This window comes from Salmo trutta, chromosome 15 (genome assembly GCF_901001165.1).
Source record: "Salmo trutta chromosome 15, fSalTru1.1, whole genome shotgun sequence".
Taxonomy (NCBI): Eukaryota; Metazoa; Chordata; class Actinopteri; order Salmoniformes; family Salmonidae; genus Salmo; species Salmo trutta.
In genome coordinates, this window is record NC_042971.1 from 40797233 (window position 1) to 40823394 (window position 26162).

The 26162-nt window shown below is 45.1% G+C and overlaps 3 protein-coding genes across 4 annotated transcripts in view; 1 reads left to right on the forward strand and 2 right to left on the reverse strand.

Moving 5' to 3' along the window:
- Positions 1 to 23371, reverse strand: LOC115149057 (bromodomain and WD repeat-containing protein 3). Of its 2 annotated transcripts, none has more exons than XM_029691538.1 (40): positions 23048 to 23371; positions 22834 to 22892; positions 22710 to 22739; positions 22463 to 22522; positions 14596 to 14746; positions 14334 to 14432; positions 14035 to 14195; positions 13702 to 13923; positions 13295 to 13395; positions 13090 to 13160; positions 12806 to 12906; positions 12632 to 12672; positions 12441 to 12545; positions 12190 to 12340; positions 11915 to 12049; positions 11662 to 11790; positions 11332 to 11557; positions 11087 to 11233; positions 10775 to 10955; positions 10515 to 10608; positions 10226 to 10390; positions 10060 to 10133; positions 9736 to 9937; positions 9392 to 9508; positions 8933 to 9040; positions 7070 to 7194; positions 6902 to 6984; positions 6526 to 6637; positions 6270 to 6331; positions 5849 to 6004; positions 5594 to 5714; positions 5284 to 5409; positions 5094 to 5166; positions 4939 to 4992; positions 4652 to 4795; positions 4148 to 4300; positions 3796 to 3968; positions 3572 to 3660; positions 3322 to 3474; positions 1 to 3032 (listed from the first exon to the last, which is right to left on the reverse strand). In XM_029691538.1, the coding sequence occupies exons 1-40, from the start codon at positions 23079 to 23081 to the stop codon at positions 2299 to 2301; spliced, it is 5322 nt and encodes a 1773-aa protein (XP_029547398.1). In that variant the 5' UTR covers positions 23082 to 23371; the 3' UTR covers positions 1 to 2298. The 2 variants fall into 2 exon arrangements, with proteins under 2 accessions (XP_029547398.1, XP_029547399.1); XM_029691539.1 differs by having other exon boundaries at positions 3337 to 3474; positions 23048 to 23370.
- LOC115149059 (SH3 domain-binding glutamic acid-rich-like protein) overlaps positions 22707 to 26162 on the forward strand; it is a 10287-nt gene continuing 6831 nt past the window's right edge. The window contains exon 1 of the mRNA XM_029691543.1: positions 22707 to 22881. The gene's annotated coding sequence lies outside the window, so the exon portion shown is untranslated. The remainder of the gene's footprint in view (positions 22882 to 26162) is intronic.
- hmgn7 (high mobility group nucleosomal binding domain 7) overlaps positions 25273 to 26162 on the reverse strand; it is a 3191-nt gene continuing 2301 nt past the window's right edge. Inside the window, exon 6 of the mRNA XM_029691544.1 lies at positions 25273 to 25990. Coding sequence (XP_029547404.1) covers positions 25961 to 25990 — 30 coding nt within the window. The 3' untranslated portion in view covers positions 25273 to 25960. The remainder of the gene's footprint in view (positions 25991 to 26162) is intronic.

Below are 26162 nucleotides of genomic sequence, written 5' to 3' on the forward strand. Positions count from 1 at the left end.
CAAGTTTGGAGAAAATCTGTTGCTCCTTTATTTTTTAGAAAACAAATCAAAAACATTGTGTAGGGAAAAAAAACACTTATTACACCTAGAATGTCATCATCATTGAACTCAGAAACAACTAGGAGGCCAGTCCAGTTACCATCTATTATATGAAGAGAGCACATTCCCAAAATATTGAGTAGGTATTTAGGCCTATCTATTGGCACAATTGAGGTCTTTTCAAACTCTACACCCACAAAGAGTTTGCAGACATGAGAGTTACTGCTGGCTGGCGATTGACTAACCAAAACCTTGCTTAATGAATTGACTTCCCAGAGTCCTATCTCCTTCTCTAGTGTGGCAACATGACTAGCAGTAGCATGGACCACCACATGACACATAAGGGAGAGTTCAGAGCCACTAAACCAGAGTGTAGTAGGGGAATCATGGGGTAGAGGAGCTGGGTGGATCCTGGGAGCATGGGGTGAAGTCATGGAACTGTTACTGTATGGCTGACTGACTGACTGACTGACTGACTCTCTCACACACACACACACACACACACACACACACACACACACACACCCCTTATGTTAGGAAGTGGAAGTAAAGGAGAAGAGAACCTGCCTGTCTATAGCCATGCGGTCTGTTCCTTAGGCAGACCCGTCGTTCCGACCTTCGAGCCAGCAAACACAACCGTCTGATCAGTAATGCTCACAACAACTAAATCAGATGTATTTGTACACAAAGGTGTGAATATTCCTGGCAAAATGTATCTGTGATTTGTACACACAAATGAAGTCCTTTGTTCTTTAAAACTGCATTAAAAAAAAAGAAGTCCTTCGCTCTTTGTAGCTTTTCTGGTTGTCCAATTAAGAGGAAATCAGAGGGCAATGGATGCTCGGCCCAACAAAAGCCTTCTCAAGTTCAGCTGCCACACAATAGATAAATATGCTAATATTTCACCATCATTAGTATTAGCTAAGAAAGAATTGCAAAGTGCATAATAGAGTGGAAAAAAATACAGATTTCTGTAGTAAAAAATGCCCTTCTCAGCATGAGGTGGAAGTGAGTGGTGGTTATGAGTGAACATCTCCCAAAAAGTACCATGATTCACATTGGTGTTTGAACCAATGACTGGTTTGAAGGACAGTGCCCTGGAAGTTATAAACTAATGTGTACATTTGATCCATAAAAGTATGTTCCGACCAACAGAAATAGAACAATGGTTCCTATCCTTATACAACAGCTTTGCATTTCTCCTTTCCAATTACCCACACTCTCTCACATCACTAGCACACTAGACAACAATCAACCCTAACAACCACATGCCACAGGATGAGGACATGGCCAAGCCTCTAGAAAACTATTGTATGTGCAAATATACAAATTCTACAGAACTGATAGGGACTAGGGGGAAAATAGCATTAAAAACATTCAGTGGCCCAGGAGCTTACTAAGGGGCTACATCTGTCTCTGATTCAATGGCGGAACAGTCTACTGTAGGCATGCAGCATTTTATAACGACACATAATTAATGATGTAGGAAGTCACCACCTCAACTAATTAGAATCAATCAGTAACCTACGCGAAGATAGCCTTGAACTAAAACCCACAGAAGCACCTTGCCTCTATGACCTAGCCTGGACACCTGAAAGGGGACATTTATGCGGTGAATGAGCACACCAGAGTTGACCTCTCAATGAGAAGGGTGAGGATTTGGGAGGATGAAGAATAGTGACAGGGTTAGTGTCAAATCAGACAACCCAACATAGAGGGGGTCATGTGGAAGAGGGTCATTTAGGGAGAGATGTACTGTTCAGACAGGACACAAACAGAGGGAGCAACACTTTCTGTCACCCAGATGGTAAAGAAAAACAGACCGTACAGTCTCCTTGAGATATAACATGAGCACCGGTTTTTGGCATCTCTGAAACTTTGTAGTAGTACGACCAGGAAGAAGGGAGAATGAAAGGGCAAGTAGAAAGATGGCGGAGGTAAAGCAGATGAGAGGAGTTGATAGAAGAGGAGTAAGGAGTCTAAGTTTGACCAGGTCCATGTTGATGAGTAACCCTGAAGACCAGGGAGGGAGGTTCCTTGGCAAGATTATCAGGAGCACCACTGCCAGTAGAGTCGTAAACAGTCTCCTACACAAAGCAAAATTATGCAAAAATCATTAAAAAAAGAAATCCCTGAAGTATTAATTTAGTCAATTGAACAGAGTCCAGTCTCAGTATCACGCCTGGTGGGTAAGGTAGATGGTGGTTGGTTGGGGTTAGAAAGCCCAGTTTGAGGAGGTTTGAGGGGGCTGTGTGTGTGTCAGTGGTTCCAGCCCATGAGGTGGCTGACACGGGCCTTTTCGGTCATGCGGCGTACCCGTCCTGAGCGGGACATGCCTAGGTTGAGGGGGTCCTCTGTGGTCCCCGACTCTTCATCTGACTCGTCGTTGTACAACACTGTCCTGCGGCCCTGGTTCCGGGTGTTCACCTGACCAGACTTACTGTGGCTACTGCTTTTCTGACCGCCCTCCGTCCCACCCTCACCCTGCTCAGAGTCGTCCTCCTCCGATTCCTCCTTTTCCTCAGGCTCCTCTTCCTCCTCAGGCTCCTCCTCGTCATCCTCCTCCTCCTCCTCTCTCTGCGGTTGCGTCTGTGGCTCCTCCTCCTCCTCATTGTCTTCATCTTGTTTGTCATCATCTTCTTCATCCTCCTCTTCCTCATCCTCTGCCTGGACCCGTGCTCTCTTGGCTCTCTCTGGAGCCTCCTCCGCCTCCTGTTCTTCTTTCCGCCTCCTCTTTCCAGAAACGGCCATCTTGCCCTTGGCTTTGTGGCGGGTCTTTAAGCGGGGAGCTTTGCTGTAGTCGTGATCTCCTCCCTCCACGAACTTCCCAACCTCCGACTCACTGTCTGAATCACTGTCTGATGAGGAGGACAATGATGAGGAAGATGATGATGAAGAGGAGGAGCTATTGGATCCTCCAGACGCCTCCCCCTCCTGCAGCACTCTTCGCCGGTGGCTCTGTCTGGCACCATTGGTGAGAGGTCTGTTACGCTCTGGAGAGACAAACATACACGGTCTCCCTGTTAAACATATCATAGCAACACTGACTAAAGTAGCCTCCAGCAACAGCTACCAAGTAGGCTTACATGATAACCCTTTCTGATTGTGTGATTTTGGCAGCATTGAAAAATATAGCAATGACACCATTAACTGCTGCGATTTAACCAGGCTGACTTCAAACATTCAAGTAGTTGGGAAACTAACTAAAGACATTTGTCTTGATAGCTTGGTAAAACACCTCTATGAAGGACTATTTATCCACTGCCTTTTTGTGTTGGTTACCCTGTGTTGTAATACCAGAGTTCTTGATGGGTGTGGTCCGACTGCGGGTGACACGGTCGGCCCCTGGGCCCCCAATGTGGCTGCCTGTCCCGGAGCTGGAGGAGGACGAGGGCTGGCTGTCCTCATCCACCACCACGCTGCTCGACTCCGATGCTGCAACAGCAGCACCTCACGTTACCACCCAACCTCACATCGCCTCAAGCATTTCAAACATACCGCCACAGACACAAACATACACGGCAAGACTTACCCTGAGATGGCCTGCGAGACTGGCTCTTAGATGAGGGCTGGGATTTTTTGGGTGTTGCTTTCTTCCCCGACTTGTGCTTCCCTTTAGGACTAGAGATAAGACACCAAGACAGAGTGTTTGAGGTGGAATCTAAATAGATCCTACGAGGAGTGGTACATAACAGGTGGGTTTATTACAGTGGTAAGGGTTAAAGTTGTAGAGAGGCGTTCCAGCCAGGCCAGTACCTGGAGGGTCGGCTGGTGGGAGGGGAGCTGCCTCCACTGTTCAGCCGCTTCCTGTAGCTGACACTCTGGCGACTCCTCCGCCGCTGGTTCTGGACTGCAGACTTGTAGTCGGAGATGATGGAGATGATTTGTCTTTCAAAAAAGGCTGATAGGCTCAGGGTCATGGTGTAGATCTGAAGATGAAACAATGAAGATCAAAACCCCATTCTCTCACAGAACACATAAGGGTCAGGGGTTATAAGACCCACTGCACCCCCCCCCCCCACCCTTGAATCTTGGAAAGAAGTGGAGAGTGCTCAACCAACGTGAGTCGAGGTGCAACCCCAAAAATTGTCAGAATGAGTAGACTAACCTGTGACTTCTTGTTGGGTGTATATGCTTTGGAGTTGCTGAAGATGAGACGGACATCTTTGGCAAACTCCATGGGGTTCTCGTAGTTTCCGACGACCAGCGCCTCTGTAACAGTCCCCAGGTCCATGGGAGTGTCTATGATGTCTCGATAGTCCTGGGAGAGAGTGTAGTTTTTAGGACGTCTGAAACCACTTAACTGAGAATTGAGGACAGATAGGTTGTAATACTTCTGAACCACTACAGTCAGACTAATAAGACTTTCAGCTTCTCTGATTGAAATGACACAGTGGGCTGGTTTCCCAGAAACAGATTAAACCTAATTCTAAAACAAAAAGTATTTTCAAAGAAGAATCGCCCTTGCTTTTTAGTCCAGGAGCAGGTTTTATCTTGTTACGGGACTAAATGAGCCAGATTGTAAAGCACTCAGATCCTAAGGCACTTATCCTGTAAGGGGATGTTATCCTCTCTCTGTGGGAGTGGCAGTGGCTATAATAACAAGCCTTACTGGGTAGGTGAAGAGGTCCACAGGCTGTCTGAAGGGCTCAGAGTCAGGGCCGTCCATCATACGCCGCAGCAGCTCCCGACATTGGCCCCGCCACGCACGCACGTCTAACACAACCCCACGCTTTTTAGGACTGGGATTGGCCCGCTGAAAGTGGGAGAGAGGGAAGGTTTCCAGTTAGGTGAAAAAAAAACGAATAAAATAGGAGGCAGAAAGACAACGGGGAAGAGGAATCCCAGTCATAGCAAAAACAATGCATATTCCATGTTTGAGATTAAACCCTCCCTTACCTGTTGTCCTGTGGATGTCCCTGGAGTGTCAGAGTCCACGTCCACCTCAGCAGTCTGCACACCAACACAGAGACAAGTACTCTTAGTACAGTTTAATAGACCACCAATACCATTTAAATATCATTGGGGTGTACATGTATTTCTCCATGTCTCACCTCGTCCTCTCCACTGCTCAGCTCCGTCTTCACCTTGTGGCACAGATCTAAGATGTCTGTGCAGCTCTGGTCCCTGACAAAACCACACAACAACTTGTCATTTTTGCAGTCAAAACCAAGTTCTTTATGTAGATTTCACATTGGGGAAATCTACACCCTTCATTTTAGTATGATGTCAGGGGTGCCCTACCCGATGTAGCGGAGGAGCACGTCAGTCACCACCTTGGCTGCTGCCACGATGGGGCTCTGGGGCTCGTTGAAAGTGCGGGCGTTGTGCTCGATGTAGCGCACCTCCCACATCAGAGCTGAGATCCTCCTAGGAGAGAGGAACACCCGGAGGGGATAAGCTGAGTGAGAGTCACTGATCTCCCCAAACTGGCACATACCAAAGTCCCAACACAGTGGTACAACGTGGCAGCGAGGATGAACGGAATATTAGCGACAATTACAATTGGTTTGAGGGATGACTACAGTGTGAGTGTGGAGAGGTCAGTGCTGACCTGTAGAAGCGGTTCTCCAGCCGTCTGCGGATGGTGCTGAGGTCAGTGGGGTAGGCCACCACAGTGCAGTAGAGGGGGTAATCCCGCAGGTCCACAGGTGACGCAAACGCCTTGGCCAGGTCTACATACAAAATACACAGCCCATCACACTCATCAGGCAATACCAATCCATATGCAAGTTCACTTCCAGTTACAATCTATTTAACACAGAATTCCTAGCATGAAAACTGTTCCTGTGTGGTAGCAGTGACCTACCCAGTGTAAGCAGCTCGTTGATGCCAAAGATGACCCTCTGGCAGTCCTCGTCTCGTGAGTGAGCCCCCCACTCCCCCTCCTGGGGGCTGTAGAGGCGAGCCTTCACCTCCTCCTCCGTCACCACCACCCCGTCACCAACCTCTTCTGGCAACTCCGCTGGGGGAGGGAACACAGCACGCCAATCAGAAACCAAAATCAGCTCGTTGGTTAAAACACACCAGTCAGAGACAACATCAACTCATTGGCTGGCAGCTCAGTCTCACTATCAATAACCTGATCAAGATAGAGACTGTATTTTTTATGTTGAATGAGCTAGCGAGGAAGACACTTGAATGTGTAAACTGACTGAAAACAAACAGCATTATTCCAGTAGATGACCTGAGATGGGTGAGGAGCTACTGATAGAAGCAGTGATACCAACCTTCATCAGAAATGGGCTCCATGTCCCAAGGGCTCATTTTCTCCCTCTCGCTATTATCCCACCTAGTCAAGAGAAACCACACCTCAGCATTCAGTATCAATAGACATTTATATTTTATGCATTCCTATTGAGTGTAAGCTACAGTATGAACCGTTGAGGGTCACACTGGGATGTACCACTCCAGACTGGAAGCTTAAATCTACAGTGTCAGACGTGTTAATCAAACCTGTTGAGTGAGGGGTACACATTGACTCACTTGACAGCGTAGCACTGGAACAGGCTGTCTGGGTACTCTGGTTGGAGTGGCTGTTGGTCCTCCACCGAGCCAAACCACCAGGCGTCATCGATGATGCTCCGGAAGCGCACACCTAGCCGGGATAAAACATGCTTGTTTCAGTACATAACAACAGCTGGTCTGTGAATCATCACACATACAGAGCACAGATGTATGGGAGTATGAACTGTAAAGGTACATCCCACAGAACACAAACGTATGTGGGAGAGCGCACCACACTGCTTATATGGCACAAAGTAGAGAGGAGGAGAAACATGTAAGCAAGGGAGCTGGACCGATCCTCTGCTAGCCTCTAACCATCATGTACATAAGCCTGTTAGAGTGAAGCAACACTAACCAGTCTGCCAGTTGTGCTCTTTAGCTTCGTCATAGAACTGCTGGAGCACCAGGAAATCAATGACATCCGGCATGTCATGGTACCTGAGAGAACAAGGACATTCATTGCCATTTTTTGCTGGTAATTACCATATTCTTTTCAAATAAGAGAATAAGATGGATGACTCACTTTAAGGAGAATGACTCATTGGTCATTTTGCCTGAGATGGGGTGCAGGAAGGCCAGTTTTAGGCAACAGAGGGTGGGAGGGCCCACCTCATACTTAATGCCAACCACCTTCACAGACTCCTGGTCCTGAATGATGAGAAAACAAACAAAATATATTGAAATAAGAGAGAGGCCTCACAAAGGATGTAAAATAACATACAGTTGAAGTCGGAAGTTCACATGCACCTTAGCCAAATACATTTCAACTCAGTTTTTCACAATTCCTGACATTTAATCAGAGTAAAAATTCCCTGTCTTAGGTCAGTTAGGATCACCACTTCATTTTAAGAATGTGAAATGTCTTAATATAATAGTAGAGAGAATTATTTATTTATTTCAGCTTTTATTTCTTTCATCACATTCCCAGTGGGTCAGAAGTTTACATACACTCAATTAGTATTTGGTAGCATTGCCTTATAATTGTTTAACTTGGATCAAACGTTTTGGGTAGCCTTCCACAAGCTTCCCACAATAAGTTGGGTGAATTTTGGCCCATTCCTCCTGACAGAGCTGGTGTAACAGTCAAGTTTGTAGGCCTCCTTGCTCGCACATGCTTTTTCAGTTTTGCCCACAAATTTTCTATAGGATGGAGGTCAGGGCTTTGTGATGGCCACTCCAATACATTGACTTTGTGGTCCTGAAGCCATTTTTCCACAACTTGGGAAGTATGCTTGGGGTCATTGTCCATTTGGAAGACCCATTTGTGACCAGGATTTAACTTCCTGACTGATGTCTTGAGATGTTACTTCAATATATCCACATACTTTTCCTCCCTCATGATGCCATCTATTTTGTGAAGTGCACCAGTCCCTCCTGCAGAAAAGCACCCCCACAACATGATGCCGCCACCCCCATGCTTCACGGTTTGGATGGTGTTCTTCAGCTTGCAAGCCTCCCCCCCTTTTTCCTCCAAACATAATGATGGTAATTATGACCAAACAGTTCTATTTTTGTTTCATCAGACCAGAGGACATTTCTCCAAAAAGTATGGTCTTTGTCCCCATGTGCAGTTGCATGCCGTAGTCTGTTTTTCTTATGGCAGTTTTGGAGCAGTGGCTTCTTCCTTTCTGAGCAGACTTTCAGGTTATGTCGATATAGGACTCGTTTTACTGTGGATATAGATACTTTTGTACCGGTTTCCTCCAGCATCTTCACACGGTCATTTGCTGTTGTTCTGGAATTGATTTGCACTTTTCGCACCAAAGTAAGTTCATTTCTCGGAGACAGAACGCGTCTCCTTCCTGAGCGGCATGACGGCTGCGTGTTCCCATGGTGTTTATACTTGCGTACTATTGTTTGCACAGTTGAACGTGGTACCTTCAGGCATTTGGAAATTGCTCCCAAGGATGAACCAGACTTTTAGAGGTCTTGGCTGATTTCTTTTGATTTTCCCATTTTCCCACTTAGTTTGAAGGTAGGCCTTGAAATACATCCACAGGTACACCTCCAATTGACTCAAATGATGTCAATTAGCCTATCAGAAGCTTCTAAAGCCATGACATCATTTTCTGGAATTTTCCAAGCTGTTTAAAGGCACAGTCAACTTAGTGTATGTAAACTTCTGACCCACAGGAATTGTGATACAGTGAATTATAAGTCAAATAATCTGTCTGTAAACAATTGCTGGAAAAATTACTTGTGTCATGCACAAAGTAGATGTCCTAACCGACTTGCCAAAACTATAGTTTGTTAACAAGAAATTTGTGGAGTGGTTGAAAAACTAGTTTTAATGACTCCAACCTAAGTGTATGTAAACTTCTGACTTCAACTGTATGTGGTAGACATAAAGGAAGCAGTGTGAGTAAGTGTTGAGAGTTAGTCTTACCCTGAGGTTGAGCTTGTTCCAGGGCTGTTTCTGAGGATTGATACTGTAGGCCTTGGCCCTGTGCACTGCCCTGACATAGGCCTGGTGGCCCTGCCTGAAGTACATCAGCTGAAGAGGAACAGGTGGAGAGGGTCATCACACAGGCCACGTGTCTATTAACTATGACGCAAACCTTGCACTATCGTATTCAATTAGGTACAGATTTAGCGCAAATCGAGAGCTTGTGACTATCAGCATTTTTGTCAAAAATCAGTTATTGACACAGCCTTGTTCTGTTCAATGTTCTCTACCTACTCATGTTGTTAAGTTCAAAAGAATACAATATAAACAAGCAATGAGGGTTTAGAATTTTCAAGCCAATTATAACAGAATCATCTTTTTGCAATAGAACCTTATAGTCCCAAGGTTTCTGGTGTACTCTGTTGGACCTAAGGCCCGTAATGCAGTAGGGTTCCTTACCTCGTCACCCATCTGTGGCACAAAAGGAGAGCGGCGGGGGATGGTCTCCATGATCCAGGAGGGGGGAAGCCATTCCTCCGCATCACACCCAGCCAGAGACAGAGACGAGCTAGGTTTCTGAGCACAGAGACAGGGGGTTAAACAGTCTGAAATAACACACACACTCTTAAGGGAACTTGCCCTCAGTCACGAGACCTCAGCACATCAAAGTCAAACAAAGTCAAAGGCTCTACACTCCGTACAGCCAGTAACTGAGAACATAGACAAGGTGAATAATAACAGCCAAGTTGGCTGTGCCATTTCCTGCCATTCCCATGTTTCTACTGTATGTTCCGTGAGAGCACCTTCTGTTTGGTCTGCTTGGGCTTCTTCTTCTTCTTCTTCTCCTCTGCCTGCTTCCTTCCGGCCTCCTCTCCCTGGCCCTCGGCCTCCTCTGAACTGCTGGAGCCACCGGGCGGTCGGACCTGCCTTCTGCTGGTCCGCTTGGGGGGCTGGAGGTTGATCCCCGCATCAGCTGTCCAATCAGAGTAGTCACTGGAGGAGACACTGAGGGGGAGAAAAGTGGTATCAAAATGTGTATTTTGTAATCACAGACATAAGGTAGAGTAATGAATGGATACCTATGTTCCTCCAGTATACTGACTTTTCAGGAGATGGCAGACATTTACCTGGAACTGCTGTCACTCTGCCACTGTGTTTCCCCATCAGAGGAAGCGTTGCTGGCTTCTGCCTGCTCCTCTACCTGCTCCACACAGAAACATGATTAGACCTCCACTGACATGACAACACCGGGTCCTCTGCTACTTCAAGAACAACAGACTACAACCCTCCCACCTCTCCATCGCTGTCCGAGTCCATCTGGCTGTCAGAGATCCTCCCCCTGTCCACAGGGCGACGTTCTCCTGCTGAGCGGGTCTGGTACGCTGGTGGAGGTCTGGTCTGCTTCTTCTTCCTCTGGGTCCGCCGCAGGGAGCGCTTGCAGGGAGCCTGCTGCTCAGTCTACAGGGGGGAGAAGTCATTGTTGAATGATAGAAAAGAAAGTAAAGCAACTGGTAGAATTCAACAAAGGGGCACACATTTGTCCTGAAAGAAATAGAGAGCTGTGGGACAGTAGTGTAGTCACCTTAGGAGAACTAGGTACAGGCTTCCTCCTCCTCTCTGTGTTGTAGATGGAACACTCCACCTCACCTTTGGCCCGTCTGGTCTCCTCCATCACCCTACACAACTCAAACAGCTTTAGTCAGCCACTGGGGAATATCTACCTCAGCACCAATCTTACAAATGGTCCAAGGCTCAAAATGAAGAAGATGGGCAGGACTGGTTAGAACATAAGGTTCAAGTCCATCTAAGGTAGGCTCTGTCTATCTGGTCAGTCAGTCTCACCGGAGGACCCCTTGCTGGACTTCGTTGACCACAACCCTCCTGCTCCAGGCCAGCAGGTCCCTCTCTGTGGCCATCTGACTGCGAGGGGCGTTGTGGTGCATCTGACGCACCCCCTCCACCTGACCACTCCTCCTCAGGCCCACGTTAGAGGGCGATCCCACTACCTCTGGTCCCTCACCAGCTTCAAATGAGGAAAAACAGAGTTACATCAATATTTAATTAATGACTACAACATCTGAAATCCAATATGCACATACTGTATGAGGGTCATCCCAGTATGCAAATATGGTTATATGAGACTGTGGAACGTACCTCCCTCTCCTTCAGGCTCTCTCTCTTGGTCCCGCCTCTCATCCGGCTGGTTTTGCAACTGTCTGATCAGGACATCCAATGGGCTTTCTCCCTGAGCCTCATCTGCCGTTAGCTGGCCAATCACCTGCTCTACCACATCACCATCACCTAAGCAACAGAGAAGTTACAATTCCCAACGTTACCCACATTTTGATCCCAGAGCCAGGTAAAGAAATATTGTTGAAAGCGTTGATAAGGAGGTTTACCATTGGCCATGTAGCCCAGCTGGGGCACCAGATGCTCCTCCTTGCAGCTCTCCCTGCCGGGCACCAGGCGCTGGTAGTGGGTGGGGTGGGGGTTCCCGTCCACGTCCACCAGGAAGGGAGGGGGCATGAGGTGGGGCGCCTGCTGGGTCTGCTCGTCCAGGACAAAGTTATTGGCGTCCCGGATCAGGGGCCGGAAGTCAGTGTGAAAGAACATCTGGTCAGGAATCTGGAGGAGATAGGGGATTTGTTATTCTCTTTACAAGCAATTAGATAACATGGAAGTAACATATCTATATCCAAATGAGCCATGTGTAAAGGCCAGACACTCACCTTCTCATAGGGTCTGCTGCAGCCGAAGCCAAAGATGAGCAGGTGGCCATGGGAGTCAGTGCAGGCAAAGTGCTGTCCATCAGCTGAGAACTTACAGTCAAACGCTGCACCGTGGCCTTGGCCCTCAATCTGAGACAGAGGAAGGCTTGTGTGAATGTCGGCCAGGGTGAAAACACTGGTACGCCACCAACACGGTCACCGTGTAGTACATATGAAGATCCTTTGCTAACTGGAACAGCAGTCAGGCTCTCACCATGTTGAAGAAGTTGCGGATCTTCGCTCCCTTGGTGAGGTCCCACATGTAGATGTTGCCGTCGTGACCGGCAGACAGCATGATGCGGCGGTCAAATGGGTGGGCCTCCAAGACAAACACCTCATCATCATGACCCTGGAGGAGGAACACAACACATTCAGTTCCAACAGGTCACACTCACTGAAGAGACCAGACAGCTTTATGCCTTTCTACAGAGCCAGAGGTCTCCTGCCGTTTGAGGAGGAGACCAACGGGAGGTAGAGACATCTACTCACAGACAGCACATGCAGCAGCTGGCCCGTGGTGGAGCTCCACACTTTGAGCAGGTAATTAGAGACCGCTGTGACAACCGTGCGGTCACCACGGTCCCAGGCCACCATCGTCGGCACCAGCTTGGTCTTGTCCTCGCCATTCACAACAGCACCCCTGTGACACAGTCATACGTTAAGTACACTTACTAACGGGACAAACAAACCCATACACCCATTTGCTGCAGCACAGACAATTATAGACAGCATTGTCTTACCCTGGTAGTCTGGTGGCTATGTCCAGAGTAATGCTCTTCCACTCCTGCTGCTGGTAATGCCAGATCCTAGCCGTGCCGTCCCGACTGCCACTCACAAACCTCAGGCTGGGGACAGACACAGCAGTTAGAGCCCACACAGCAACAAATCAAAATAGTTTTAACAAAGTAAAGAGACAAGTGTGCACACTAACCTGTTACTGTTGTTACAAAACTGGACTACCACAACTTTGTCCTGGAAGAAGACAGGTAGGAGTTAACAAAAGGAATAGTGAGAAACAAATTGAACAGTACAAGTGCTCTGTGATCTAGCGCTATTTATTCTTCTGTCTCCGCTCTCTTTTCTCTTCTTCTTTGCTGTGTCTTACCATGTGAGCATCCAACTCAGACAGCTTCATGGGTGTTTCAGAGCCGAGGTAATACACCCTGATCACATGATCAGTGCTGCCCGTGGCCAGGAACATCCCACCTGATCCAAAGAGCAACAGGTAAGTACATTAAACAAACTGATCTAGTTCTGTGGCTTCGTGAAAACTTTACCTTGACTCATATTGTTCAAATAGGAATTTGCAAATAACTCCATAATTCAGTGAAAATGTGATGAGGAATTATAATGTAATGTAAAGCATGTTGTTTATTAGGGGCCACCTACCACAGCTGAAGGAGGAGGTGGAAATCTGGACCCCAGGCCTTGACCGCTCAATGAACTTGACTGGCCGGTCACTGAGGAGGAAACAGAAAACACAGGTCAGGGTCACTTAGGCCACAAAAAAAGGATCTGTTGAAAATAAAAAGACACCATCACCTTGTCATCCCTCCCTGGATGCCTCAGACAAACTCCGCTGTCCAACACTTACACAAACTTCATGCTGAGCGAGTGCCATTGCCATAAACACACCATGCCGTCTGCTCCGGTGGAGGCCAGGTACCGCATCGGTCCTTTAACCGCCGGACAAAACTGAGGAGGACAGGGGTGTCAAACACACTGATATTTATCAAACTGAAAGGGTCACAAAATGGAAAAAATAACAACAACAAAACAGGCCTCATGCAAGATATTTTACATCACAGAAGGTAAATGAATCAAATCAAAGTTTATTTGTCATGTGCGCCAAATACAATAGGTGTAGACCTTACAGTGAAATGCTTACTTACAGGCTCTAACCAATAGTGCAAAAAGGTGTTAGGTGAACCTAACACGAATTAATAATGAAGGGTATAACTAGCTAGGTTCCTATTACTTAGTCCTGAGGGCTGTCCTGACCTGAATGGAGGTGATGGAGGCCGCATGGCCCTGCAGCACAGTGATGGGGGCGCAGGTGCGCAGGCACCACACTCGGATGACCTTGTCACAGCTGGCCGAGGCTATGAGCGTGTTCTCGTAGTTCACTGCCATGTCGGAGATCTCGGCCGCATGGCCACGCAGGGTGGACAGCAGCCGGCCGTCATCCGTGGACCAGATCTTCACCAGACAGTCATCAGAACCCTGGAAGGAGAGGGGTCATGATGAGACACCGGCAGCATAGAGACTGACACACTGCAGAGGGAACTGACAACTGTCTTTGGTATATCTTCTCGTCTTTTGTCAGTCTCTTACCGTAAATATCCGTCTGCCACTGCGGTCGAAGGCCACACAGTACACAGAGGACAGGTGGCCCAGGATGCGCCTGTGCATCTTCATATGCTGGTAGGTGTAGGACGGCAGGGCATGACTGAAGCGGGCAGTGCCAGTAGCCTGCCGAGCACCCATGATGGACACTACACAGTGAGAGGGTAGAGATCAATTGGGCAGAGGTAAAGGAATTTACAATGAAATATGTATTGCTCTGTAGTGTTTCCAATCATTTACAGGTTTCAGGAATATTATTTGTATTTTATTTTTACAGCACAGCTTACCGATGCTGGGGGGCTTCCCAAAGCTGACTGGTGGTTCTGGGGGGCGACCCCGGTGCAGCGCAGCAACAGCAGTTCCGCTCCATTCTGTGTGGCTACAACCTAACAGAACACATGGTTTTAAAGCATTACAGACTGTATGACCTGGGAGTCTGGGACATGTATTCCGCATCTGTGTAATCAAGTACCTTGATTAGTGATTATGACATTAGTTTGTTTGGTTTTTGATGGCAAGAGAAAGAAACAGTGAATCGGGGGGGCTCACTTTTAGCTGTGCGAAGCAAAGACTGCCTTCCCAAGCCCAGAAGGGTCTGGACCCCAGGGACGCTAGGTGGGGCCTCCTTGTCTATGAGAGGACCGATCTGCTGGCATACTCTCAGCAGGTAGTCTGCTGGGATGTGCTGGTTTAAGATCACCTGTGGACACATCAGAGAAAACAGTCATCATATAGACCCATGTGAGCAGAATCAGTAGGAAAATGTCATCAAAGCAACATTAGGGAAAATGTAACCGTATCCCTAGACACTTTAATACTTGAAATGCCTTACATTTACAACCTAGAAGTCAAAATACATCTTTAGTTAGATTTTATGTTCTGCCCCCAAAACTGACACTGGGCAGGGGTGAAAGTGGAGCGTAAGCACAAATGCCATGCACTGTTAAACAGTTGTTTTCCTGTATTAAAGGGATAATCCACCCCATGAAATGAAAATCATGAAACTCCTGTCCATTTGGTGAAAACTCATGTTCTATCAGTGAGTAAAATAAAACAATTTCCATGATTTAACTTTAAGTAGTCCGTCTGTTAAATCAGGAAATTCTGTATGAACGCGTCATAGCTACATGGTTCTCGTCACTGGAGATAGTGTGTTATCCCTTATCACAAAGCGTTTAAAACAATTACCTGCCCTAGAGATTGTCAAATCAGCCAACAGATGGTATGGGCATACTGTCTAGAACACATCCATCCGTTTATAATCGCCATGACCAAGTATATATTTCGCTTAGATGTGCTCAATCCAAACAAACAGTGTGCCAAATTCTTTTTAGGGGATCCTGAGTGGCGCAGCAGTCTAAGGCACTGCATCGCAGTGCTAGAAGCGTCACTACAGACCCGGGTTCGATCCAAGGCTGTATCACTACCGGCCGTGATTGGGAGTCCCATAGGGTGGCGCACAATTGGCCCAGCGTCGTCCTGGTTTGGCAGTCATTGTAAATAAGAATTTGTTCTTCACTGTCTTACCAAAATGTTTAGTTTTTTTGCCTTTATTTATTAACTAGGCAAGTCAGTTAAGAACAAATTCTTGTTTTCATTGACAACCTAGGAACAGTGGGTGCCTTGTTCAGGGGCAGAACGACCTTGTAAGCTCGGGGATCAATCTTGCAACCTTTCGGTTACTAGTACAACACTAACCACTAGGGTACCTGCTGCCCCACAATTAAATAAAGGTTACATTTTAAAAATGCTCTTCTATGATATCATGGCAGTCCACAAATAATTGTTTAAGTGCATGCTGCCACCTACTGTGCTGGAATGTACGCTAAATCATGATCTGCCTACCATGAAAATAAAATAAACTAATAATTCCCTATTAACTTCACCGATAGTAGCTCCACTCACTACAGGAACATCAATCGGTTTTACGGCCTCTGCATATGATACATCATGACTGATCCTATATCTCTGTACCTCTCTCTGTACCTGGCATTCACCAAATGCTGCACTGTGTTCTCCTCCACAATTACAGCACTTAACCTTCACATTGCTTCCTCAATCACTATAATCATGTACCCCTCCACACTTGGCACATGTTTTTTTTTCCTTAACACCGAGTAGCTACATGTCCCATTCTTTGGCATTTTACCAAATGATTCAACTCATTTTCTCCTTCAAGTACCATCTCGCAACGCGCATCTGAGAGATTTGAGAAAGGGCCATTGTTGTTATAGCAACGTACTTTGCACTCGCTCTGGGCAGAGGCAAACTGCAAGTTGAACTCAGTGAGAATCTCCTAAATTGATAGTGTGGTCTGTTATGGTGATTTTAGACTACTTCATATGCTGATATTGACTTTGGTATTATTATGTGTAGCTATGTTTGCTAGCCACCCCAGAGAAAGAGCATTACATTGTGGGTTTTGTAGTTGACTTGAGCTGCAACATCCCCTCCTGTACCTTCTGTTCACCCACGACTGCGTGGCCATGCTTGACTCCAACATCATTGTTACGTTTGCTAATGACACGACAGTGGTTGGCCAGATCACCGATCAGACAGCCTGTAGGGAGGTCAGTGACCGGTCAGTGTGGTGTCAGGACAACACCTTCTCCCTCAACGTCAGCAAGACAAAGGATTTGATCATCGACTACAGGGAACGGAAGGCAGAGCATGCCCCAATCTACATCTAAGGGGCTGTAGTGAGAGCTTCAAGTTCCTCAGTGTCATCACTAAGGAATTATCATGGTCAACACACACCAACAGTCGTGAAGAAGGCAATGTCTCTTACCCCTCAGGAGGTTGAAAAGACTTGGCAAGGGCCCTTAGATCCTGAAAAGTTTTACAGCTGCACTATTGAGAGCAACTTGACTGGCTGCATCACCGCTTGGTATGACACCCACTTGGCATCCGACCGCAAAGCCTACAAAGGCTAGTACATATGGCCCAGTACAGCAGCAGGGCCGAGCCGCTGCCATCCAGGACCTCTATAGGAGTACCAGAGTCATAATACCCATAAAACCTAGTGGTCAAACAAGGAAATGGTTCCTGGAAGGGTTCTGAGGAAAAGATGGCGGAAAGTGAGAATGAGTAGGTTACAGTGGCGAAGAAAAAGGGAAACAAGAGAAGTAAAGCTGTGTTGGAAAATAGGAAACCACTAGATGTTTTTTAGTGAGGGTTTTGGATCAATGCTACTTAGGGAATCCATTTAACGTCTCCAGGAAAATCTGGATAGTGTTGGAGGAAAGTATGGAGTCGGTGAGGGTCTCAAGAAGTGTTCTTTTTTAGATTTTTTGTGTCTGCGGAGCAGAAGAAGCGTGTTTTAAGACTCAAAAAGATATTGGAGTGGAATGTTTCCTGTATGGATTTTCATAGCAGGGCACCTATCATGGGGGTTATTTTTGGGGTGGCACAAGAAATAAAGGCAGAGGATATAACTGAAGACATCGATGGAGTGGTTGGTGCATGTCGACTGACCTGTATGGTGGATGGAGAAAAGAAATGCACTTCATCCATGCTACTGTTCTTTGATGAAGAGTCTCTCCCTTCTCACATGAAGTTAGGATTCATGAGATACCCAGTAAGAGCTTTTGTGCACAAGCCCCTTCAGGTGTCATAAATGTAAAATATTTGTTCAAGTGTGTGCAGAAGGGAAGAGTATCATATGCCAGATGAAGGGAAATGCTACAACTGTGAAGGTGAACATGCACCTGAATTCCTGGAGTGCCCTGTTAGGGTGGAGGAGAATGAGGTGGCAAGGTTAAGGAGTGTCCAGCATGTCTCCTATCTGGAGGTGGTAAGAAGATTGGAAGGAACGAGTGGCGGGGAAGAAGAAATGGTAGTAGAGCCACCCCGACCAGTGAAGGTTTCCTATCAACCGAGGGATAGCGGAATGCTACATGTTAAAAAGTTGGACTTTGTATTAATTTATTGCAATGGTCATAAACTGTACAGCACAAGCGGAGAAGTCGTCTTAGAAAATTGGAATCATAGTGAATGCCGCTGAACGTTTTTTGGGTCTTCGTGATTTCACAGCCAAGGCCGTGCAAGAAATCCTGTTGGTGAATGTACCGCCATCACAGACCCCTGAGCCTGTGTAGGGATGTATTTTGGAAGAGTGGACTGTGAATGAAGAAGTGGGATGGGTTTTCTAAGTTGCCGTGTGTTTTTGGTATGATGCCATTTTCCCCCTTTCCCGCAGTGTTTTTTTTTGTTTCTTATTCCATACCCCGTCCAGTTGGTGGCGGTAATGCATCACTAACATTGGATGCTAACTGCCGTTAAAACCCCATCAAAGAAAGAAAGGAAATGGTTCCAATCATTTTTCCACCATTCATTTTTCCCATAGGGGATTTTAGAAACACTTAAAATAAGACCTGTGTTTCGTGTAGGCTTACCCTGCCATGACGTTTTGATAACCGTGTAAATCTCTCTAGGAGAAGGTGACATTTATCAATATATTTGCTTGTATTTACCCCCCCAAAATTAGCTGCTAATGTGGCTATCAAAGAACTACAAATGCCATGATGATCTGGACTAGACTGAAGAAGAGGCAATGGTAAGAATCTCTAGATTAAGTATCAAATGTTAGTTAAATGTAGTAATAATAAATTGGCCAAAATTCTTTAAAATGTACAATTCTGTTTTAAATTGACAAGAATTTGTAGTCTTGCATGATGTCTACTTTGATGCTAATTAGCATTTTAGAATCAGAGAAAATAGATCCGAATATATTGATAAAAAGTCACCTTGTCTGAGAGAGATTTACATGGTTATCAAAACGTCCCGCCAGGGTAAGCCTACACAAAACACAGCCCTTATTTTAAGTGTTTCTAAAATTCCCTTTGGGGAAAAACTATTGGAACCATTTCCCTGTTTGACCACTAGTTTTTATGGGTATTATGACACCTCCATTGCGTGGCTCTATACCATGCAGTCAGAAGGCCCTAAAAATGGTCAAAGACGCCAGCCACCCTAGTCATAGACTGTTCTATCTGCGACTGCACGGCAAGCGGTACAGATGCACCAAGTCCGATACCAACAAGACCCAGTTCCAAAGAAAAAGCCATATCTCAGACTGGCCAATAAAAAGAAAAGATTAAGATGAGCAAAAGAACACAGACACTGGATAGAGTAACTCTGCCTAGAAGGCCAGCATCCCGGAGTCACCTCTTCACTGTTGATGTTGAGACTTGTGTTTTGCGGGTACTATTTATTGAAGCTGCCAGTTGAGGACTTGTGAGGTGTCTGTTTCTCAAACTAGACACTAATGTACTTGTCCTCTTGCTCAGTTGTGCACCGGGGCCTCCCACTCCTCTTTCTATTCTGGTTAGAGCCAGTTTGCACTGTTCTGTGAAGGGAGTAGTACACAGCGTTGTACGAGATCTTCAGTTTCTTGGCAATTTCTCGCATGGAATATCCTTAATTTCTCAGAACAAGATTAAACTGATGAGTTTCAGAAGAAAGTTATTTGTTTCTGGCCATTTTGAGCCAGTAATCGAACCCGCAAATACTGATGCTCCAGATACTCAACTAGTCTGAAGAAGGCCAGTTTAATTGCTTCTTTAAGCAGATCAACCGTTTTCAGCAGTGCTAACATAATCACAAAAGGGTTTGCTAATGATCAATTCGTCTTTAAAAAATGATAAACTTGGATTAGCTAACACAACATGCCATTGGAACACAGGAGTGATGGTTGCTGATAATGGACCTCTGTACGCCTACGTACATATTCCATTAAAAAAAAAGAAGCCGTTTCCAGCTACAATAGTAATTTACAACATTAACAATGTCTACACTGTATTTCTGATAAATTTTATGTTATTTTAATGAACAAAAAAAAAGTGCTTTTCTTTCAAAAACAAGGACATTTCTAAGTGACCCCAAACTGTTGAACAGTAGTGTATCTACCTCAATTACCTCGTACCCCTGCACATTGACTGGGTACTGGTACCCCGTGTACATAGCCAAGTTATCGCTACTCATTGTGTATTTATTCCTTGTGTTATTATTTCTCTCTGAGTTGTTGGGAAGGGCCCATAAGTAAGCAGTTAGTCAACACTTGTTGTTTATGAAGCATATGACAATTTGATTTTAACTGATTTCCACAATAATTTTGAAATGTTGCTACCAACCTTGTTATAATAACAAATAACACATTTTCACAAAAAAATATTGTTTTCAGTGTTATTTAACACTGTTTAACACTATTAATCATAGGAATTAGTGGTTTACTCAGTCCCCTCCTGTAATCCCTGTTCACTCATGACTGCACAGCCAGGCACGACTCCAACACCATCATTAAGTTTGCTGATGACACAACAGTGGTAGGCCTGATCACAGACAACGATGAGACAGCCTATAGGGAGGTCAGAGACCTGACCGTGTGGTGCAAGGACAACAACCTCTCCCTCAATGTGATCAAGACAAAGGAGATGATTGTGGACTACAGGAAAAGGAGGACCGAGCACTCCCCCATTCTCGTCGACGGGGCTGTAGTGGAGCAGGTTGAGAGCTTCAAGCTACTTGGTGTCCACATAGCCAACAAACTAACACACTAAGCACACCAAGATAGTGGTGAAGAGGGCACGACAAAACCTATTTCCCCCCTCAGGAGACTGAAAAGATTTGGCATGGGTCTTCAGATCCTCAAAAGGTTTTACAGTTGCACCAACGAGAGCATCCTGATGGGTTGCATCACTGCCTGGTATGCCAATTGCTCAGCCTCCAACTGCAAGGCACTACAGAGGGTAGTGCATATGGCCCAGTGCATCACCGGGGCCAAGCTTCCTGCCATCCAGGACCTCTATACCAGGCGGTGTCAGAGGAAGCCCCTAAAAATTGTCAAAGACTCCAGCCATCCTAGTCATAGACTGTTCTCTCTGCTACCGCACGGCAAGCGGTACCGGAGCGCCAAGTCTAGGTCCAAGAGGCTTCTAAACAGCTTCTACCCCCAAGCCATAAGACTCCTGAACATCTAATCAAATGGCTACCCAGACTATTTGCATTGCATAGATAATAATAACGGGGGGCAGTCACTTTAATAACTCTACCTACATGTTCATATTACCTCAGGTACCCCCTGTATATAGCCCCACTATTGTTATTTTACAGCTGCTCTTTAATTATTTGTTATCATCATCATCATCTCTTCCTTTTTGTTGTTGGTATTTTAGTAAAACTGCATTGTTGGTTAAGAGCTTGTAAGTAAGCATTTCACTGTAAGGTCTACACCGGTTGCATTCGGCGCATGTGACAAATAACATTTGATTTGGGAAACAAACACACATTGCATTTAGCAAACTTCCTTCTCCAAGCTGCCTCAAATAGTAAAGGCTCTGCATACTAGGTTCGGTTTGCGCCTAGCAGAACTCGGCTGTGCTAAGTGAACGTTTGTGCCTCGTATACTCCCTTAAAATATTAAAATACCTACGCTTGAAAAATGTGAAAAAAGCTGCAATAGTGCCGTTTGTCCATCATGAGACGCCTTAGCCAGTATAGGCCTAAATTATCAAAAATAACTCAAGAAATCTGGCATTCATTTTGACGTTTTTGCAGAGCTCTTAGTTGCGCAATTTTACATCTAGCTAAGATGTTTGGTGCAGTATTTATCAAGTGAAAAAACGTGCATGAAAACGAGTTCTCTCACTCAATGACAAACACTTCATTGAATAATCCCCACTGTTGACCAATCTCTGACAAAGGGGCCTAGATTTCCCTGACCGAACTTCTGCTGCGTTCAAAACAACTGGGAGCTCGGAACACTCCGACTTCCGAGCATTCAAAACAACTGGGTACTCGGAACACTCCGACTTCCGAGCATTCAAAACAACTGGGTAATCGGAAAAAAACGAGCTCCGACTGGGAAAATCGTTTTGTACGGTCAACAAACTCGGAATTCCAAGTCAGAATTTTCTAGAGCTCCGACCTAAAAATCCCTGACGTCATAATGTTACCTACTTTGTCCTGAAAGCACCATTCGGTTTGACTCGAGAAAAAAATATGTCCCGTGCATGAACAGCCGAAAAAACCCTTGCCGATACCAAAAACGTCACAAAATGTCGTCATAATATATGCATGTACTGTTTCGGGTGGGAAGCATGCGGACGCCTTAACTGCTATTTCATTGGCTGTCTGGTAAGATGGACGTTTCCCAAGCCTTTGTACAGCCTCATTCTGTTTACCCCCCCTCTTTTCCCACACACAACACGGCTATAATTCCTGACCAAATATTAATTTTAAGTAATCAAATGCCGGCTTTTACTTCAACGCACAGATGGTTTAAAAATAACTATCATCCATCAACTGAACCAAAACATTTGAACGCCGACACAATATTGATATACAAATGTATTCTCGCAATCAAAAGTTGCACGATTGATTGGATAGCCGGTTATGAACTTATTATAATAACACTCACCCAGTCTTGGAAGTTTCGTTTGTATTGTTTGCCGTCCCAACTCCATCGTTTCGGGATCAACTAAACGGAAGACACGCGGTTAGATAAATGCATCAAAACTCAATAAATACAATAATGTATTTGCCGTATTGGTCATGTCTCTATCAATAACAAAGTACACCATACCAATAAAAGTAGAAAGCGCCCCAATATCGCGGAAACGAGACCTGGGAACAAGCTAATATAGACGAGAGCGGGCGCAGCTTACCTCATACTCTTCCAGTTCTTCAACCAGGATCTATGGAGAGAGTTGCTAGTCTTTAGCACATATTGAGATATTTAGATAGATAGCAATTCTAGTTAAAGTTATTGATAGAACTTGTCATTCCTACCTGTGCCGATTTTTTACACGGTCCCGACTGGAGAAATCTGGCAATGAGGTAATACAATTCTGAAAATAGAGAGGCGCATTATTAAGCCATTCAATAGCTTGCTAAGCTAGCAAGCTATGCTAACTACTAGCTAGCTAGGCTAACTGACTCAAGACCTAAACTGTGTTTGCGTTAATATTTTAAATAGAGAAATAGCTAGACACTTAACACTCACCAGCTTCGATTTGTGAACACTGTTCTTCTGCCATCACTTGATAAGAACATCGACATTTGATTCACTAATGTTTAGGTGTATTTGGAAAATAGCCACTTGAATTGCTTCCCAGCGTTTGGCCTTTTCCTTTCTCAAGCTATCTCACAGCTTTGTTAGCGCCCTCCCGCGACCAATGACAGAAAATTAGCAATTCCAGCACGAGCCACCTGGTGGCCATACCACCTGGTTTTGGTGAGGAGGTCATACCATATAGTGGGTCATACAGTACTAGGCCCGGTTTCCCAAAAGCATCTTAAGGCTTAGTTCATCGTTATGGGTCTAAAGACTAATTTATCCTTAATGTATTTGGGAAATCGAGCCCAGGACAGAGACCTTTTATTGAGGACATATTTGTAAATATCAAAGTTGTTTTTATCGACCTCAATTAATTTGTCTGAGAGTAGAGCATATTCTGGGGTATTGAGATTATGTAATTTCAAATAAACGAACAAGTAAGGCCTATTGTATTCTGCTGATGAGATTTCATGGATGTTGATCTAATGTTTTGCCTTCACTTTTACTTCCAAATATTAAAATTGAGTTGCAACTTGCAACTATAGGGTTATTTTCAGATAAGCACAAAACTTACCATATGGCAAATATAATGCCCCTGCAATGGGTACTGCCAAACACTACTTAGGCCTAGTTAGAGCAAGGTTACCAATTTGCATGTCAAGACAATTATGATGTATAGAGCTGAAAAATGGCATGCTTTTGCAAGACTGATAATCATGTCTTTGTGATGTTTTGCGGCTCTATACAAGTAAGCTGGCATGATACACTATATATGGACACCCCTTAAAATGTGTGTATTTGGCTATTTCAGCCACACCTGTTGCTGAAAGGTATATAAAATCGAGCACACAGCCATGCAATCTCCATAGACAAACAGTGGCAGTAGAATGGCCTTACTGACTGAGCTCAGTGACTTTCAACGTGGCACGTCACAGGATGCCACCTTTCCAACAAGTCAGTTCGTCAAATTTCTGCCCTGCTAGAGCTGCCCCGGTCAACTGTAAGTGCTGTTATTATGAAGTGGAAACGTCTAGGAGCAACAACGGCTCAGCCGCGAGGTGGTAGGCCACACAAGCTCACAGAATGGGACCGCCGAGTGCTGAATCGTGTAAAAATTGTCTGTCCTGGGTTGAAACTCACTAACGAGTTCCAAACTGCCTCTGGAAGCAACGTCAGCACAATAAATGTTTGTCTGGAGCCTCATGAAATGGATTTCCATGGCAGAGCAGCCACAGACAAGCCTAAGATCACCATGCACTTTGCCAAGGGTCGGCTGGAGTGGTGTAAAGCTTGCTGTCATTGGACTCTGGAAACACGTTCTCTGGAGTGATGAATCACGCTTCACCATCTGGCAGTCCGACAGGCGAATCTGGGTTTGGCGGATGCCAGGAGAACGCTACTTGCCCCAATGCATAGTGCCAACTGTAAAGTTGGGTGGAGGAGGAATAATGATCTGGGGCTGTTTCATGGTTCGGGCTAGTCCCCTTAGTTCCAGTGAAGAAAAATCTTAACGCTACAGCATACAATTACATTGTAGACGATTCTGTGCTTCAGACTTTGTGGCAACAGTTTGAGGGCCTGTTCCTGTTTTAGCATGGCAATGCCCCTGTGCACAAAGCGAGGTCCATACAGAATTTTTTTTTCAAGATCGGTGTGTTAGAACTTGACTGGCCTGCACAGAACCCTGACCTCAACCCCATCGAACACCTTTGGAATGCTGACTGCGAGCCAGGACTAATTGCCCAACATCAGTGGCCAACCTCACTAATGCTCTTGTGGCTGAATGGAAACAAGTCCCCCCAGCAATGTTCTAACATCTAGTTGAAAGCCTTCCCAGAATAGTGGAGGCTGTTAGAGCAGCAAAGGGGGGACCAAGTCCATATTAATGCCCATGATTTTGGAATGAGATGTTTGACGAGCAGGTGTCCACATACTTTTGGTCATGTATTGTACCTAGGGTCCATTTATTCTCATTTTGAGTTTTGGTCACCAAATAGTGACTAAGACATTTAGCCAAATCCAGAAAGTAGGTTGCAAAATGCTACCTCTGACCAAAAGTTTTCCATCAGTCATAAGTTGCATCTGTATTAAGATTATTGTTTGTTTATATATGATATGGTAATGATACAGTAATAATGACACGTAAAGTAATGAGACAGAGTACAACCTCATGAGGAAAATTCCAATTACTATTTTATTAAATTCCAATTAGACATCCAGAACTTCAGTGGGAACACAACAGATGGCGGCATATTTCAATAAAAAATCCCAACATTTGTTTCAAAAAGCATTAGCGACTTCCAACAAGTCTCTTCTGCCGTTAAAATAATTTGTCATCAAAATAATGCAGAGCAAGATTATTTCAAAAGCAGTTATGCCCACATCATTATTAAGCCTGGAATGTTTTCAATATTTTTTCTATATTTAAATTCCTCTTACAGACATTCACGTTGAAAATAAGTAAACCCCCACATAAAGAAAAAACACTGCACATATCAAGGGTAAAAATACAACCACCAACAAAAGTGAAATGTTGTGAGTTGGCAAACCTACAATGTGATACTATACCACCTGCAATTAGTCTGCCAGCCAGCATTATTTTTTGAGCTCCCAACAAGGTACCAACACTAATAAAAAAACGAAACCGTAATTATGTTTGCTTAAAAACACTTGATATGACCACTGCACAACAGAACAATCTTCCATATTTAGCTTTGTTTTGTGCTAAAAACCTGTACCAATAATTACAAAATTGTTGATAAAAATATTCCTCTGTTAATAAGGTAATGGAAGTTTTAGGGAAAACACATGAGACTTGGGGGCCATACAAGGGAGGGGATTGGACGGACAGGACAGGTGCTACTCAGTCTTCTCTTCTGGAGTCTCTACCTGTAAGATGACAAAAGTAAGACCTTGAGAGCCATTCACCGTGAGACACTGAGAATCCTGAATGATTCATGTTTTTAGATGGATTTGCCTCCAGAAATAGAAAGATACAACTAACTAAAAACAACCTTCTCGAGATAATAATTCCAATTAAAAATGATAGTCTTATATTAAC